At 37.8% G+C, this 18751-nt stretch overlaps 1 protein-coding gene across 4 annotated transcripts; it reads right to left on the reverse strand.

Moving 5' to 3' along the window:
• Positions 1-498: 498 nt before the first annotated feature.
• gprs (speckle type BTB/POZ protein) lies at positions 499-16873 on the reverse strand. Of its 4 annotated transcripts, none has more exons than XM_019052205.2 (9): positions 16594-16873; positions 14213-14464; positions 13039-13165; positions 10842-10877; positions 7545-7662; positions 6354-6511; positions 4907-5038; positions 3972-4154; positions 499-2505 (listed from the first exon to the last, which is right to left on the reverse strand). In XM_019052205.2, the coding sequence occupies exons 2-9, from the start codon at positions 14449-14451 to the stop codon at positions 2461-2463; spliced, it is 1038 nt and encodes a 345-aa protein (XP_018907750.1). In that variant the 5' UTR covers positions 14452-14464; positions 16594-16873; the 3' UTR covers positions 499-2460. The 4 variants fall into 4 exon arrangements, with proteins under 4 accessions (XP_018907750.1, XP_018907748.1, XP_018907751.1 ...); XM_019052203.2 differs by having other exon boundaries at positions 499-2509; XM_019052206.2 differs by lacking the exon at positions 10842-10877.
• Positions 16874-18751: the final 1878 nt, after the last annotated feature.

Below are 18751 nucleotides of genomic sequence, written 5' to 3' on the forward strand. Positions count from 1 at the left end.
ATCGATTCTTGTCGAAGCACTTGGCCCCTCTAAGAATTTATACATTTTCATATGTTTAAATGGAGAAAAACAACGTTGCCAATTTGCTAGATCCGCCAATGGAAGCAAAAACGCACTTTATGAACGGCGAAACGTCCAAACCACGTATCTTGTTCGCGGTGTTTTAAAATCTCTACTCCCTTTATTTTTCGAGGAGTAGGGATGAATCGGCAGCACTCCTTAAAGTATTCACAGAATTTTTTTCGCCCAGAAAAGAAAAATCACAGAAGTTTATAAGAATTGACTTTGGGTGGTTTATATTATTTAAGAAATAAAGTATAATAAGAAGTCTACAACATTGCAAAACGAGATACGTGGTTACTGGTTTGGGAGTTTCACCGTCGTTATGCAAGTGCCAATGTCGATACTTCTCTATCATCATCATGCAACTAATTATGAAATTACTCTCCTTCGAGAAATTTGGGAATTTTTAGGTGAAATAAGTGCTTACACGACAAATTCTAGCCATTCAAAAGAGATTTTATTGAAAAGAATGGCCCATCCGATAGTCTGAAAATTGTCGGCGGAAAGATTCGTGTACACAGGAAAACTGAGGCAATAATCGTGTCTACATATAACGTCTCAAAAAATAAATTGATGAAGTAAAAAGTGACAGTCCCTTCAAAGCGGTGATGTATTGACGAAAACGGACATTTTTAAGGAGAATACGGCTTCAGAGGTTGAAAATTGGACATGACTCGGTGCAAAGAACGGCGATGCAATAATGGAGTGGTAATTTTGAAAATTAAGCCAATGTTTGGCTCAGCTCTGAATTTATTCAAATTTACCCATGTTTATCATACAATATAAGATTATTCTTCTCTATGAAAAATTGGGTCTATGGCAAAGAACAAAATAGGGGCATAGTACGGCCACAGCGCGCGTTACAAATGATTTTGGCACATTGCACATCTATAAGATTCGCTGTAATTTTGGGCTAAAATTGGCAGCATAATATGAATTATTATTCGTGGTCCACACACAAGAGAGTGTTCTTGAAAATTCGATTTAAATTAGCTATGTACATCAATACCAATATATCATAAGAAACATGAAGGCTCGGGCACTTTTCGTTTTTTTAATAATTAATACAATCTATAAACTTTCCCACTAATCAGCAAAACATGACATCACAAAGGGTTGCGTCAAAGAGTTTAACTCCATAAGGGAAATCATACTCTATGTGAGCTTCCTCCTCTATAACGAGTAAAGAGACGTATTCTTGGGATGATCACACAATCAACCAACTTTTACATGTATAAACATGACATGCTTGAAAGGTTTTTGATTTGATTTTCTACCTCGCTTTCTGTGATCATTAATATTTGAGGTGACAGGAGCAAATACAAGGACAGTATAGCATTCGCAGAGAGCACACATTCCTTGGATCTAAGTATATGCGTGTGTCCTTTGACGTGAGAATTGTTAACAAACTTTGTTTTTTGTCTTTTTTTTCATTAACACCATATTCGGTTGGAAATCAACTTCATAGATTATTAACAATGCAAAATCTCAAATTTAAAAAGTGTCACTTAGAAAATCTGGTTCAGTCAAAACTAAATTTTTCCAACGGGACACTAGTACAGTGGCGAGGCGCGAGGCGTGAGTGATCGATCATTGATGCTTCCCCATTTGAAGCTGTGGTAGAGAATCGATTATGAAGGTGTTCTTTGCAAACACCTTACTATGTTCCTGTTGCTATTTGTTTTATTGACTTGACGAATCTTTACAGATAATTATTAAATTTTTAATATTTTGTGCTTGGCACTCGAAGGCTTGACAAACAGGGCCATGCCCTAGTTGTTAGTAGAAGAAGAAGAAGAAGACCTTACTATCGGTCCTTTCCCACAGGTTTAAATGATAGATCAATCGATATATTGCACAGCACGCCACGCCTCTGAAACAAACAGAGTATAGAAATGCCTTAATGCATATCTTGCATCTGTCTTCCGTTTTTATGTACTTATGCATAGTTTGCGGCGTTTTTTGTAAAAGTGTAGTCAGATCTGAAAGGGTGGATACTAGAAACATAAACATTTCTCAGAGTCACTCCTAAAAACATTAAACTCCTCATATCAATTTAAACGTTGAACATGATTTCGGCGCCCAAGATTTGTTTACATGCGGGAGTAGTGGTCTCGCCCTTCACACATCACGAACAAAAATAAATAAATCGAGTCCCTAGATACAAACAATGAGCACATTTCTGAGGATACATAACATCGAAAAGAATAACAAGAATAGACTTATTAGAAAAATAGTTAACATTTGAACTCGGACTGGTTCGTCAGTTAGAATTGTGTTTCGGGTGACCTTCGGATGAGACCATCTCGGAGCTTTCGCTGGAGCTTAGGGTTGTGTTGGAGCCGAGGGGGTCGGTGGAACTTTGAACGGACATGGAGCGTCCTTGAGCGGATCTCCTCACTCTGTTGGGAGAGAGCTTTCCGGGGTCCACGCTTCTTGGGTCTGCCTGCCAAGGAATAATGCATTAATCTTAACATAAGAAAGCCTGTGAATGTTGATAATTCACTTCAATTCCATTAAATCCTACGTGAAGAAAAAAACCTCGGCCAGACACATAGTAAGTGAAAATTATGTATGCTCTTCCCCACTCATTCGGCCAGAACTAGGTACTCTAGCCAGAACTTGGCTTTCGGCTCCCGCCGGTAGAACAATGGCGCGAAACTTGAATTTCAATAACTTTGCGGTCTTGGTCGAAAACAAATATGAACGTCTGCTGTTGAATGCATTAATGAAAATGAAAAAATGAAAAACAGCATAAATACTAAAAGCAAATGAAATTTCACTTTTAAAAAATTGGCTTGCATTGAATTTGTTTGTTTTTATCAACAGCAGACGAAACTGCAAAATTGTTGAAATTCAAACTTCGCGCCACAGCTCTAGTTACAATTAGGGAAAGTGATAGAAAATGTAATAACCTTGTGCTCTTTTGGAAAGGAGTCTAAAAAATACTGGAAAATTTTGTTGAGCTGTCTTAGATCCTTTCGCGTAGTAGGGGGAGATGGACATGCTTGGGTGGGGGAGGAATGTAGGTATGGAAATATTTAGCTACGATTATAATAATAATATGTCATAGTACATGAAGTGCTCATCATTACACACACTAATGTGGGAAACGGAGAAATAGGAATTGCGGCTCTTAGAATGTGTAGGTATATCTGATTTGGAACGCGACAACTTAGAACAAAGTCACAGTATTTCTCTTGTGATACCAATTTTATTTCGGTCCCAAGAACAAAGCACCACTGTTACGACGGTTAAAATAATTATAAACGCAAAAGTAACATCGAGACTTAAACTAGAAATGTATCTTTGACTCAAAATTATACGTTAGAATCGTAAGAGTGGCGCTACCGCACTAATGGAAAATATAAGTATCATGGGAGGCGGTAGTCACCTCCGGACAAAGTCTAAACCAGGCAACAATGGAATTAATGGAACAAACAACGTTGAGCTACTCAAAGAAAAAGAGGGGGAAAAATCATCTAATAGATAAGTTTACTCCAGTTGAAAAATTTTCGTTTGGAGAAAATTCGCTAGTTGCTCTGCGGAAATTTTTAACTAGCGAACTATTGTTAGCACAAAATCGGTTTTTGCGTGAAATAAAAAATTTTGATCTGATGAGGATCAGACTTCTCTTTTTTCTTTCAATTTTCTCTTGGATTCTGAAGTTATTGAGTGGCATGCAATGATGATGAAGAATCACTATCTTGACTTTACCACCTTTTTTTACGTTTTATTTGTTTTATTAGCTTTCAGTTGCAATGATTTCTCCACGTAAGTGAAAATGAATTTTATGTGAATCGCAATGGAAGAGAGTGATGAGAGATACAGAGAGAGCAAATCCAGGGTCAAAATTGGGTGATACACGATGCAGAGGTTAAGAAAAGGAACAGTTTTGCATAACACACCTGGTAAGCAAGAGCATTCATAATGATGTCGTACGGAACTAGCGTCAAAGGGTAAATTTCTCGCATTAGGACGTTGGCTGGAACCTTATGAAACTGAATGAACTCTAGAAAACTACCTACGGTATCCTTTAGATTACTATTAGAATTATTATCACAATATTTTTTGCTCCACATTAGTACAGCCTGCAACAGAGAAAACAAACTATTGGAAAAAAAATTCAAGATGGTTATGAAATTGGTATCGATCTTTCAATACTAGAAATATTCCCCTCCCTCCCATACCTAAAGAAAAAATCTACCCGCGGATTTAGTGAACGATAGAATAAATACCATCTGAAGGTAGCATAAACATCAATTTTTGTTTCTCAAAAAAAAAAAAAAAAAAAAAAAAAAAAAAAAAAAAAAAAAAAAAACAATTAATCAGAGCCGACATCTGTACCTTAATAGATCCGATCAAATTAATAGGTCGATCGAATCTTTGAAAGTCTCCGACGATATTTACTTTTTTAAAAGAAAACTAACAAGAATCTCTGTTAATTTGTTTGAATGAGTGAAGAAATGTCAAGGCAGACTGTTTGTTAACTTTCTTTAAAAAAATAAAACATTATACCGGAGATTTGCAACGTCGCAATCGGATATGCATTTTAGAATTTCAGTATTAGTTTCGCATATAGAGTACGTTACTTAAAGAATGTGATGATGTCAGGTACGTAAGTAGGCTTAATCTAAATTTCCGTCGTCGGAAATTTTCGAATTTCGGCCTAGGGTATTTTAGCTATGAGAATAAAATAATAAAAGAATATGATATCAATGTTTTATATATGCTTCCTCTTTTGCCTAGAGGAAAACGTGTCGCTGGAAAAAAAATTCTGTAAAAATATGCATACTTTAGCCTAAAAGCTGGAAAAAAGACAGTAAAAATATTAAATTTTAACCTGAAATTTAGTAAATTCATCGGCGCGCAATTCCTCTCGAGCTAAAATTAGCCGCACAACATGTTGAGGCAGAAGCGTGAATGAGCCCAGATTCAGCACATCATTACCGTGTTCATCCACAAATTCTAAAACCTGAAATGAAGAAAAAAGAAATAAGAACAACAATGTATCGTCGTGTGCTTTCCATTAGATCCGATAAGAGAACTTTTCCTTTTTATTTTTATTTCTTAGATCATTTTTTTGTACCTAGGCCTGTTGTTCAAAATGGGGGTGTGATCTGAGTTCTTCCATATCAACGGTAAAATTCCGAAATCTTGCAATTCAATTTAGGCGTTTCAAAATGTCCTCTGATATTCCATTTTTTTAAATAGAGGACGGATGAGTATATCATCCCTTGAAATTTTCATAGAATATTCTTTACGCAGAGCAGAGAAGTCATGGAAGTTTTCAAAACACGCAGTTTCAGACATGGCCAGATTCACCTACTTGCCGCCCATGGGCTGCTTGTATGTTGCGGCCCCCTCCTCATTCGTTTTGAAACTCAATAAAAACCATCAAATGAACGTGTCAGCGGGGGAGGGGTGCACAAGACGCATTTACTCGTGTTGAACACATTTTTTGGGAAAGCCCTGTCAACACTACTAGCAAAAGTTCAGCAAAGAAATGAACGAAAAAATTATGAAAGAACAAACATAAATGTGGATCAATGATTTTAACTTCCGCCGCCGCGCCGCGCAGACCGCACCGTGTTTGGCGCAATGCGTGAAGTATTCATGCATTCTTGTAGGCGCTATCCGTTTCACGCTAACCGCAATGTCCGCACTATGATTGATGCAATGCGTGAAGTATTCGTGCAGTCTTGTAGGTGCTAATATGTGTTACATGCCGATCGCCGCGCCGAGGGCTTCTCCTTTTCGTCTCAAGTCCTCGTTATCATGGCTCTCTAAGTCGCGCCGTTCCAGGCCAAATTGCGTGTTTCGTCTCTCTCTTAACTCTACTTATTGAAGGTGCTGTCTCTTGTATCACTAAGAGACGACAAAATTAGAAATTACTATACCCTCAGGAAATGAGAGATTTTGTCGCCTTTCCTCGTTTGTAATTTTGTTTTTAAAAACTCGATTTATTTTATACCTACACTTTAAAAAATTGCAAATTTTTGCCGCCCCTTAGATTTGCTGCCATGGGCCGCGGCCCGCGGCCCATGTGGCCACCCCCTTAATCCGGCCCTGGTTTCAGAAGAAAAAAGCAACTCGCAGTCTTATATTTAATTGATTACAATTGTCATGTTCTCTACATATTTGCACTTACAAATATTTTCATAAGCTTGGATATCGTAATATTTTTCGAAATTCAACTAGACACACTGTGCCCATGTTTAAACGGACAAAGCGGAGAATGCTGCCCTGAAAAGAGTAAAATTGTATTTAAACGAAGGTCTCATAGTTACCTTTTGTACTAACGATTTCGTACATTTGTACTGAATATATCTTTCAGCCGAAGCGAGAAGTGCACAAACGGTATCGACATTGATGCAACATTGCACGAAACCAAAACACGCCCGTCTCAACTCGTCCAAGCCGTAATAGTCTGCAGCATTCATTACACCTAAACAAAGCAAAGTCGGAGACATAAAAGTGCTGCTTCTTGACAAGCTCGCCTCATACTGAATATAGGAATCGAAGAAACAGGGGGGGGGGGGGTGTCATAAATTGTTGTTTTTCGGAAAAAGGAACGTAACGACATTCCAACGTTGCAAAATTGACCCGAACAATTCAATTGTTTACGAGAATGTACCTGTGCAATTCTCGTCCAAAAATTTTCTGATATTTGCATCAGATCCGAAGAAAAATCTATGGGATTTCTAGTTAGAAATGCTTAAGATTCTCATGGTACAAATGCACTTTGCCAGGGGAAATTTGGCATCGTTGCATGTGGTTACGCTCCATTGTAAGAGAAACCACGAAATTACATAATGCATGCACTTTTTCGAAAGTTTTGGCCGCTCATGTAACGCTTTTGTGCCGCAGGTTCCGTTCCTCTCCTTTAACACTTAAAAGCGAAATGGCGTAACGCTTTCCTTAAGCCCCTCCCGCGTAGAGCTTTGGGTAATTTATAAACAGCCCCTAACTGCGTATGGTTTTATGACTGAATTTTATTTTTAAAGTTAAACGTATGTGGACGAAATAAATTATTTATTTAGAATGTGATTTTTACATTCAGTCTTAATGTGTTTGTGCATGACAATAAAAATTCTAACCTGAATATAGGTGGGTATGGAATTATGGATGCGTGGTGTAACATTTTTTGTAGCAAAATGCAACAGAGGTAGGAATACGGTAAGACTAAGCCAAACGTAAAGGGGGTAGTCGGGAAACTGTCAGGGAGGCCTGAGGCTCTGTCAGCCGGACAGGCCCTTAATTGCTACGACCGCGACCCTGATGTAGGAAGCCTAATTCCTAAAAGCTCTTTTACGGGTAACAGCTCATTAAAATTGGGTTCTTTTAGCAGCTTTGTATGGGGGTCATAAATTTGATGTACATCTTTTGTGATGTTTTGAAATGTTTTCTATATATATAATTTCTTCACGGGGGATGCTAATGTGGCACCATTTTGCTAATGTTTATATCTGATGTCTCACCGAGTAAGGTCCGTGGTTGAAGCGTGACACACCCTGTGTGGATGTATTCTATCAGTTGCCTAAAAACGTCAGGCTCGAATTCCTCAATAATTTGGGTTTGATGCTGATGGGGCTGCGGCTGTAACAAAATCACGTTCCGTTATTCATCGATAATACAATCTTTTGATCAGTACCTCTTTTAAAGGCACATCAGAAGAGTAGTGAGATGATAAATATGACTGTAAGATACATAAATAAATTAAGTGTGGGGGCTCATAATTGAATCAGTGGCTTCGAAAACACACCAACCCGGTAACTCGAAAATACTCAATTTTCATTCAAGACAGTCAATCTTCATAAAGGTCATTGAAGTTAGCGCATCTACTCCAACTTGGACCTTTAAAATGTCCTTAAGTGCTTGTATTGCGGCACCAAAAATCTTTTTTTCAGACTAATTTCTTCATCTACTATGCATTTTTGTGTGTGTCTTGATTACTTTCATTTTTCCGAGTTGGTGTGTTTTAGTTCTGACTGATTCAATTAGAGTGAGGACTCTTCGGTCAGTTAGTATTTCCCAAATTTTGTTGATTTTTTTCTAATCTTATTTACATGATTTATTCCTGTGGAATTTTTCGTGAAATTAAATAATTTTAGTAAGAAGTATATTACAAAGACTGTTGTCTCTTCAGTGTAGGTCTATAGACGAGCAATAAATTGTTGTGTGCTCTTCATTGAAACGGTCCTTAAGTTCAAGCCACAGTTGTCGGTATTACAACATTCCAACATTTTCTGTGGCTCTAATTAATGGAAAAAGAGAGCAATTTTCAGAGATTCTGCGAAACATAAAACTGACTATTTCTAGGGAAAAACTTTGCAGGGCTACGCCATCAAGGAAGAGAGTTTGGTGCGTTTAACCTCAGAAAATTCTCTAGAGAACAAAACTCTTAGATTTCCTATCGTATTTATTTCAGTGATCTCCTATATGAATATATAAAAGAGAAAAGTAATAGTAACCAGGTAAATGATGTTAGATATAAAGAACGGCAATAATTGGATTCAGAGCCCTCAGCTGCTAGCGCACCTGTAATATTGCTGAATACGGAACATACGATGTTGATTGTTTAACTTATAGGATGCAACTATTTCTACTCAGTGATTGCCCTTATTGCGTACCAAAGACATGAAGGCGCTTCAAATTTTTTTTCTTCACAGGAATGCTGAAAGTGCAATACGGAGTTGGAAGTCGCTAATGGGATTTATATCACATAAGGGATACGGCTCTAAGGCGGATTCAAGGCAGCGTCTTTGATGTCATGAAGCCCCGCATGAAGACTCGGGATGATGCGATCTTTTTACCTCTCTCTCGATCCTAGTGAGAGCTAAAAAGATGCTCGATTACAAAAATGCTTGTCCGCAGTATCGACTCTTTAAATTTGCCATAAGCATAATGTAATACAAGAGTATTTTTAAAATCAATAAGCTCATCCTAAAGAAGAGGTGGAGGAGGAGGAGGAGGAGGAGGAGGAGGAGGAGGAGGAGGAGGAGGAGGAGGAGGAGGAGGAGGAGGAGGCTGCAGTTTCGCGGTGGAAAATTTTCGAAGGAGAGACTTTTGTCAAATTGGCGAAAGATTTGGTACTTAGAATTTCCGAGGAAAAATCCTCTTCACTGCTCAAAAAATAAGTCGAGAGGGTTAATTTAATTTTCGCGTCAATAGCAGACAAAAAGATATGCTTCACTCCGACGACTTTAAACCTTAGGTACGACAAGTAAATTCTTAAAATTGTATTCTCTTATACTACTGGCGTAGTTACTGACCAAAACTTTTTTAACTGAAGTTTCACACAGTTGCAACTTTCTTTCGGTTCGAAATGGTTGAGCCAAAACGTCCGTAAAAGCTGTACGCAGTGGCACCAAAAATTCGATACAAATATGTTTCCAGCATCAAGGTCCCTCATCCTTTGCACCGTTGCAAATGCAATAGACATTTTAATTCGAATTTGAGTATAGTATTTGCTTATAATCGGAATGCCTTAGAACCACGTGGATACTTCTTAAAGATTATTCTAGGTTCCAATCATTAATTAGGATTTTCGTATTGTGACACCCACATAGTTGGTTTAGGGGGTTCAGTATACGCAACTTAAACACTTAAAACTAGTAGATGGATGTAGAAGATGAACAATGAACGAGCTGGAAGTAAGCACACTCACACAGTGACACACCACACGTACCGAAGCATTAGAAAGAAGCTGAGTCTATTTAGATCATGGAGGAACATAAATTGCAACATTTATCTCGATGATAAAAAATAATATTTGTTAGAGGTTCCCTCTTGAAAGAAGGGAAGACAATTGCAAAAAACACTGGACAAGTAACATGCTCTTTTTATGACCAATTTTTTTAGTTCAATATGAATTTATTTTAACCTCTTGTATCTCCGATTCAACGCGCCCGGCCTTCGATACTGAAAATGAAACACCAAAATTGTCTTTAATTTCTAGGATTTTCTTGTAATTTTGGAAGTTTCGCGTTTTGAAAATGGGATGACATGAATGAATAGATGGAATGAAATTATTCTCGGTGAATTGAACTATACGACGACTGTCAGAAATGCAATTTCTCCAACCATTGCATAAATTTTGTGGCTCCTCCAACTTTGTATTTTTTAATAATTTGGCTATGGCTACAGTAATTTAAAGAATATCGCACCCCTAATTTTCCTATTCTCATACTGATAAAGTTTATTTGAGATTTTTATTTTGGATAAACTCGTCCACAGTAGCTCATGTTACAAGATTGCGCGCAGAACTGATTATTTTAGAGTCAGAATGAGCTTTTTAGCTCACTTGCGAGGGGCTATACTCAGAAAAAAGGCTTGACACAATTTTGGGAAATATTTTCACGAGGGGGAAAAAATCAAAAGAGGGGTGATTCCTTATATTTGTAGCTCTAAAAATTTCGCAGTCACACCAATAGAAGAGAATATTTTTTTCTTTGTAATAATTTACGGATGATCTTTGCGGACAATGAGCAGATCTATTCACGCAAACGATTTCTACTTATAGCGGTCCTCCGACGGAATAACATTATTTTTAATAGCATTATTATAGCCAATAGCAGTATTTTTTTGGCAAAATTGTAACTTAACATGTCTCTGTGAAATTCCCCATTAAATAACATTTAGCAATATTTTTGATGGAATCCTTATTCTTGCAGTGTACATCTACGTCAGGTCTCGAGTTAGGAGAAGGAGGATACTTTGGTATTCTAACAATCGTCGTATTTTGATCGAAGGCAAATAGACATTGAAAAAGTTACCTCTTGAATAGGTGCAAGTTGCTGCGTATATCCTCGCTGCGACACAGAGAACACACGGCACATATACAGATCATATTTGAAGAAAGCTAGCAGCAATATACATTAGGGGCAGATAAATTAATGGGAGACATAGAGATGATCTTCAATCTAGCACAGGTTAATTTATATTTCAAAAACAATCACAAGCAAAAAGCTCCTCGTTTCGTTGAGTCCTAGTTTCTTGGCAGGAAATTGAATTTAAATTTAAAATAATTTAGTCAAAGTATTGTACATAGTTTTACGGAAGCATAACCACCCAAAAGAACTTTAATTATTCTTAGAGGAACTAATGATAAAAATAATCAAAATTGAAAGAGTAAAAATTTGAAGTAACTGTTTTTGAGCCTATAAAAATCATAAAATTTGAAGTAATTTCAAGCATAAAAACAAAATTCAAATTTTCTAAGGTGACGGAAAACAGGAAATTAAGTAAATAAAAAAATAACATTAGGAGATTGAAGCTAGCTTAATTTGGAGGAGAAGGAATAAAGTGCATTTATATTTGTAAAAAAGACCGAATATTCCGGCCTCTGACTCCTATATAAGGATTATAAGGGTCTCAATTTTGCAGTTATCTAAGGTTCCTTTCAGGGCTTACTTCTGACATGGACCGTTTCATGTTTTTGGATGGTTTACATTTAAATTAAGATTATAGCTCGTGGAAACTCGGCGCAGTTATATTGTTCACAAATGGAAACTTTTGACAACTTGCAGCGGCCGACCTATTTATTTAGTTATTTATTTTATTTCGTGGCATGCACCAACAAAAAGTTACAGGATTTTGAAATAATTTAGGACAGAAGTTTTTTGTCACTAGGCAGTAAGCTTACTCCAACATGCAATAGAAAATAAAAGCCTAACTACGTTTTATAAAAAGCAAACATTAATATACCAAAGAAAAACGCCACCGCAATCCTAAAAAGCAACGAGTCTGTTTCGTCTCATTATCCGACAAAGATCAGATTTTTTTTTTTTTTTTTTTTTTTTTTTTTTTTTTTTTTTTTTTTAAATTGAGTCCCAACGAATCGGACCAAAAACTGTCCCCCCAAATATGTATGGCTCCTTCTTGTATGACAGCGAAACATTCTACTAAACGTTATAGTCTCATTAAAATTACTCCATCGAAGTATGCGTCAAAATGCACGAAGCGCCCACAAATGGTAATTCCCGTTGTTTCAAAGTAAATTTGACAGAGTGTGATCATCATCACTTTCCTATAGTGAAAAAAATTGTTGAAAAAATTGTTACATCTTGTAAAAGGAAGGGAAGCACATCTACATCAAAGGGTACACTGAAAAAAATGTGGAGCATTAATAGAGAAATTAATCACAATTTTGCTTTAAAATCAAGAGGACATCACACAGCAGGGGAGCAGGAGCACATAGGGGAGAGAGAAATAGAGAGAAGGAGGGGAAAGTAGGAACGTATACCTTATACTATGCGTGCACAATCCGGAAATCATGAAAGCTTTTAAAAACACTTAATACGTAGTAGTCGTGTTCTACATCTAAGTTTAAAAAAAAAAAAAAAAAAAAAAAAAAAAAAAAAAAAAAAAAAATGAAAGCCGTCGGTTACACAAACATGGTATTGAATTCTGAGGTATGTGTCCACTGCTCCCGATGCGATACCAATACCAAGAAAAATAGAGCCGTAGATAATTCAAAATTCATTCTGATTATAAAAAGAAAAAAGAAAAAAAAAAAAAAAACTTATCTATATGGAAAAAATTGAAACACCCACATTAACTTCCCGAATTTTTTCGTAAATCAGATCGAAATAACTGGACAAAGCTTGGCGTCTATGGATACCAAATTGTCAACATTGCAGTGTTCCATCGTAGCATATGAGTAGATCGGCCAGCTCAAAATAACGTAATTAATTATTTTTTCCGGTCCCTTTTGTTCAAAAGAGCAATCAATCATTGATCTTGTTTGACTGCAAATTCCACCCCAACTGGAGGGTTGGTGATTGGCGAAATCAAAGGAACAAAACATATTTCTCCGATCCGGTTCAGCGAATGACTCATTCAAATCTACATCAAAAGCTGACATTGGTGCTTGCCGTTGAGAGTAAAATAAAAAGAGCTTTTGTATTTTTTGTGCGATCGATCAACTGGAAGAAATATGACAACACATGGGTGCTAAGAAAAATCCCTTACCTGACTGGTAGAACTTTGTGAGTTTAGGAGAGGTTCACTCCTTCTCTTTAGAAAGAGACGTAGTTTCTCGGTAGAATCTTTTTTCCTCTGAGGACTTGGAGCTTGGTATAATATTTTGTAAAATACTCTGTAGCCAAACAGTAAAACAATTACAATTAAATATATTTTTTTTTCTTAAAATACCGCTGAAAGTTGTGATATTAATTTTTAACTTCTATCAGAGTAGCCCGACTTTAAATTAAGAATTGAACAACTTTCTGGGAACAACGATGGCTCAAAATATTGCAGCTATGGTATACTTTTTTGTATTATGTAACTCCATGTCGACAGTAAAACTCACAAACCAGGTATCTCGTTGGCGGTTTTTAAAAATCTCTTCGTCTGTCTCTCTATTTTTTGAAAGGAGAACAAATCAACATCATTCCTTTAAGTTTTCTCAGAATTTGCTGAACACTGAGAAGAAGAGCCAAAGAAGTTTTTAAGAAGAGGACGCCTTGCCAAATCATGGACTGAGGGAATACGGCAGAAAATAAGGAGGTGGGATCTGCCGGAGGAGCTCTGGCAGGATCGCTATCAGTGGCGGTTGGATGGAGCAGAGCGCACAGAAGCGCTCTAAGAGCGAATTGTTAGTGGTAGTAGTTTTTAAGAATTTGCATTGAGTAGTTCTCTAAAAAATAAAATATGACAGGAAGTCTGCAACGTCGCAAACCAAGATACGTGGTTTTCTCAGAACCATCGATACAGCACGTACAGCGTTTGAAGAACTTCCAATAATTAGCCTATCGAACACTATCGTCGACCATTAAGATTTATCGATCAGTCTAAAAATCCGTTCGATCTTCTCTTCAGTCTTGCCTTGCCGTTGAGCAGGGGCCCTTGTTGTTATTCATCAAGTTTTTCATCGGTTAAAAAAAGGCATGTAAATCCCGAAACGTCCCGAAAAATCATCGCTCCTCTGACGTAAGGGCGTACCTGTAATTCCACATGAGCCCCGGAAAGCATAGGATTATACGAAGATCAGGGCTCACGTAGAAATCGAGATACGCCCTTACGTCATAGGAGCGACGAAATATCTGTCCTCTTCTCAGCTTGTACCCCGATTTTTATGCGTTTTCGTTTATCAGTCTATATAGGTCGATATAACTGGATTTTTCGGAGTTAAAAAAATACAGACCTGCTTCGTGCGGCTAGGACCGCTTTGACAGCGCACACAGGTTCTCGCGAATCGCCCACGAGAAAAGTTATATCGCAAAGCTCCGGCATGGAGGCGAGAAACTTCATGTCCTCGGCCAACCCAGATTTGTTCTCGAATTTACTCAAATCAGACTCATCCTCGATCACCTCCCCGCCGGCTCCTGCTCCTGCTGTAGACGCAGAAGTTCCCGCTTCGTCCATGATGACACCATACTCCATCTACCGGATCATCCTGGAAACACGAAAGCAATATTACCATTTAATAGATCTAAGGATTTGTGGATTATCACGCTGCACGATGCCGATTAATAGTGAAACTAGAATGCACTTAAAAACAGTGCGGTCAGCAGCGCGCAGCGGTCGGCGTGAAACGCATAGCGCCTACAAGACTGTAGGGGTACTTCATGCATTGCGCCACACACAGTGCGGTTAGCGCGGTGGCGGAAATTAGAACCATTAAACCACATTCATGTTTATTCTTTCATAATTTTTTCGTTTATTTCTTATAAATGAAAAGCCTTGTCCACACAGAGATAGGTTTACGGAACTTAATTTTCGCGCAAAGTTCCGTTAACTTTGGCTAGTGTTGATAGGGCTTTCACAAAAAATATGCCCAACACGAGTAAACGCGTCTTATGCACCCCTCCTCTTCCGGCACGTTCACTTGATTGTTTGAATCGATGTTTCAAAACGAATGAGAAGGGGCGGCAAAATACATGCGGCCCATGGGCGGCAAATAGGTAAATCCGGCCTTGATCACAGGAACAATGTTTTCTAAAAACTTTGAAAGAAAAAATGTCCTATCAGTTATTTTTAAATAGGAGAACACAAATGATGATAGAGGCGGGCAAAATAGTCCATATGGTAAAAAAAAAAAAAAAATAAGGGTGGGATAACTATGTACCTCAGCTTAGAGAAGTTCTTGATGTAATTTGGAGGGCAAATAGTACCAACAAATTTTGAAAATCAACCCTTGTTCAAGTTACAGAACAATAAATCGGGCGTTTAATAAAAGCGCGGTCCCAGTTTGCTGGCACTTTTCGTTATTAAAAAGTAAAAACCATCTAAATGCAATGTATGACTGGAAATTTTGATCCGGTGTTCATACTAATTTCCGTGAATTTTATTTTCTGCGCAAATAATGAACCGTGCGAAATTTAAACTTAATAAGTATGAGGTCGACGCTATACTCCATGAAAAAATCAATTCAGATGGATTTGTCTTGTGCCTATTCATCTCGATGCAAATATTCACCAAAAATAGTCACTTCTCGTGCGACGCTGATGAGAGAAAAGTAAGGGGAACCATTAAAAGCCGCCATGGTGAAAAACACAATTCACCGTGATTTTGTCAATTAAACGTTGTTGAAGTATAACTGAGTACCTAATTTTGATGTAGAATCGCGTTTCTAACTTTCTCTCGAGGGAAAAAATAAAGATGTAGCTGGAGCAGTTTGTTCGAAACATCGGATGTTCTAACTTATATGCATTATGTAGATTGAGCTGGTGTTCAATCACAAAGTTTAAACCGCCAAAAGAACGTAAAAAAGCAACAAGACACAAATTAAAGGAGGTTTGTGGCCACAACCCCACTCGAGTGTTAATTGAACAGTCAATTATGCTAAAACCGATGGAGGATTCACAAATAAATACGTTTCATCCAACGCAGCTTCACACCTTAACAATTGTGCGTCTTGAAAATAGGTCACTGGGATGCGTACCCAGGCTACGTGCGCTACAAGTCTCGGCATAAGTACCTCTTGTGTGCCGAAGTTCAGCCCTTCAGTATCTCCTCTTCTGATCCCTTTTATTTTTAAAACTTTAAGTCTAAACATTTCCAGAGACACGCGGGACTGTTTTAACTTGCTTATCAAGCGGGCTGTCGTTCCTTTCCTCACTTGACTCATTTAGAAAAGCCTCAGCAACTAATGTTCAATCATGCTCTATAATACATAAATTATGTGTACATTTAATGTCATCCGTTTAATTAGCCTAACCGGATATTGAAGACACGAAACTTATAATTTTTTAAAATACAATTGATAATGAGTCGTAGACACCTGTTTTTCAACATTGCCTGAAATCAAACTGTATAGAGTCATTCCAGTGGGGATGCTCATTACCCAATTAAATCAACTTATTTGTAAGCGAAAATCCTCTTCGTTATTTCTTTGCCAAAAATGGTATTTTCTAATTCGTATAGCGAGGCTCAATGCTAAATCAAAGAGGTTTCGTTTTTTTTTACTTCTAATTTTTTCGATATTTTGAGAGAGGATACTCAATCACCGCATTCTATAAATCGTGTGTCCAAGAAAACGTGCATCTTGTCGATTAAACATGCCAAAACATTGATCAACGTTACCTTTGGGCGTTATCCAAAAAACCGATGTCATGACACGAGGCTAAACGAGACTATCCTCGAAGGGCGGAAGATTTCTCCTCCTCAAGAGAATTTCCATATCAAGCGGCTCTCCACCACACCGGGGCGTATCGTGGGAGTTCAGAAATAACACGCGACACCGTTAATGGAACACTTAAACGAATTAAGTCGGGACTTTCATAAAAAAGCGATATTTCGGAAAGGCGGCGAACGGGAGTTGGACAGAAAATTGAGCGGGACACTGTTGCTCGCGGGAAAGGGCGCAAGCCCGCAGAATATCAATAAGTTGGTGGGCGGGAGGGTAGGTGAGTGTCCGGGGCGGGGACGGCGGGGGGAGGCGCAGGGGGTCGGAGGGTGGTCGCGCATCCCCGCGTAAGATGCGTTACGCGCATGGAGGATCTCATCAATGGCCCACCTTCCCTGTGACCCAGGGGGTGACCTACAATTCCCAAGCCTCCCCCTTCATCCCGCCCCTCGACTCCTCTTTTAGGCGGTCAATTGATGAAAACCTGCAGTTTTCTCAATCGCTTTGCCACCCACGCAAACTCCCTGGCTACGCAGTGACGTTATTTACAGCCTACCTTATTACATGTTGCAAAATTTCGGTACCGAAAAAAGCAGTCACTGGAAAAAAAACACATTGGATCTAGAGTCTAGGCTCTTAAAAACATCGACAAGAAAAAATACTTTTGATTTAATCGGATTTTTGCCTAAATCAAAAACCAAGCCTCTTAATTTGAGCGGATTTCCTTTTGATTTATGCAAAAATCTGATTGAATCAAGAGTATTTTTTCTTGTCAATGTTTTCAAGAGTCTGGGCTCTAGATCCAATGTGTTTTTTTCCCCAGTGATGACTCCAGAGATGAAGTCTCCAAAAAATGAACCTAAGCATTATTCTAGCGGACAATTTTTGGCGAATTTATTTAATTACTATCACTATTTTTAATTATTTAACTCAGCAAGAAATACGACAAGAACTTCTAGGGCCCTTGGAGTCTAAATGAGAGAGGTCTTGAGACTGTAATTTTCAGTGTTTTAGGCTTCTTAAATTTTAGTATTTGGGGCCCCTGATGACAATCGGGGACTTGAGAATTTAATACTGAAATTTCATCAAATTTAGGAAATCAGCGTTTCGCAGGCCCTAAGTAAGAATATTCCCATGGACTCCACGGTTCTGAATTTAGTTGTATTAAAGCCCCGAATATCGATGTTTTGGTGGGTCCCTAAGAGCAAGTTTTTTAATAGCCGCTGAAGTTCAAACTAAAGATTTAGAGACATTCTAAGTCAAACATTTCGGGGCCATGAGGCCTTCAAAACCCCAAGTCCAGGATTTCAACTAGTTCATCAACTGCAAGCACGTTTTTCTAAATTAAAAATAATTAAAAATAAACTCCGAGCGTTGATATTTGAAGATCTAATAAAAGCCTAACTTTAAAGGGAATGCATCGACGTAGAAAAAAATCTTCGATCGGATTGCTGTTTCCTCATAAGAATTCAAGAGGCCCCTGCTTCTTTATGTAGTTAAAAATGTTCATGTCTTGAAATGACATATTGTGTGTGGCATTCCTCATTCGTGTTATTTTAATATTTGAGCGCAGGGGGCACAGCCGTAATAGAACTCTCGGTTGTTGAGAAACTTGAATTGCCTTCAATTTTGAGAGTATGCGACCCGCAAATGAGCGGGCTTTTTGTGCGCGCCATCATCCCGGGCTCCTCAGCGCTAATCCGGCTATTGCTGTTTTTTTCTGAAATGACGTCAAATTTTGCGCTCTTCCTGCTTCCTCATATCCCTTTCTTATTTATAAAATGCATTTTGCCATTTTAGCAAGATCAGAAGCTGAAGGAAGTAAGTAACTTCTATTGAAAAAGTTGCTTTACTATTTTTTTTTTTTTTTATTATTTTTTTTAAACCCAACAGTCTACCCGGAAATTTGAAAATACCAATTAAACTGCTGATGAAGTAAACAAAAAAAATAAAAAAAAAAATGAAGAAAATTAAAAATACAAGAAAAAGGATCAAGTACGCAATTTAGTGAACAACAAAATACCCCAAAGGCGTTTCTTTTCTACAAGGATTGATAAGAAAAGGAAATTCGATTATATAATGTAATATCAATACATGTATAAATATGCAATACGT

The sequence above is a fragment of the Bemisia tabaci genome, chromosome 5 (assembly GCF_918797505.1).
Source record: "Bemisia tabaci chromosome 5, PGI_BMITA_v3".
NCBI lineage: Eukaryota > Metazoa > Arthropoda > Insecta > Hemiptera > Aleyrodidae > Bemisia > Bemisia tabaci.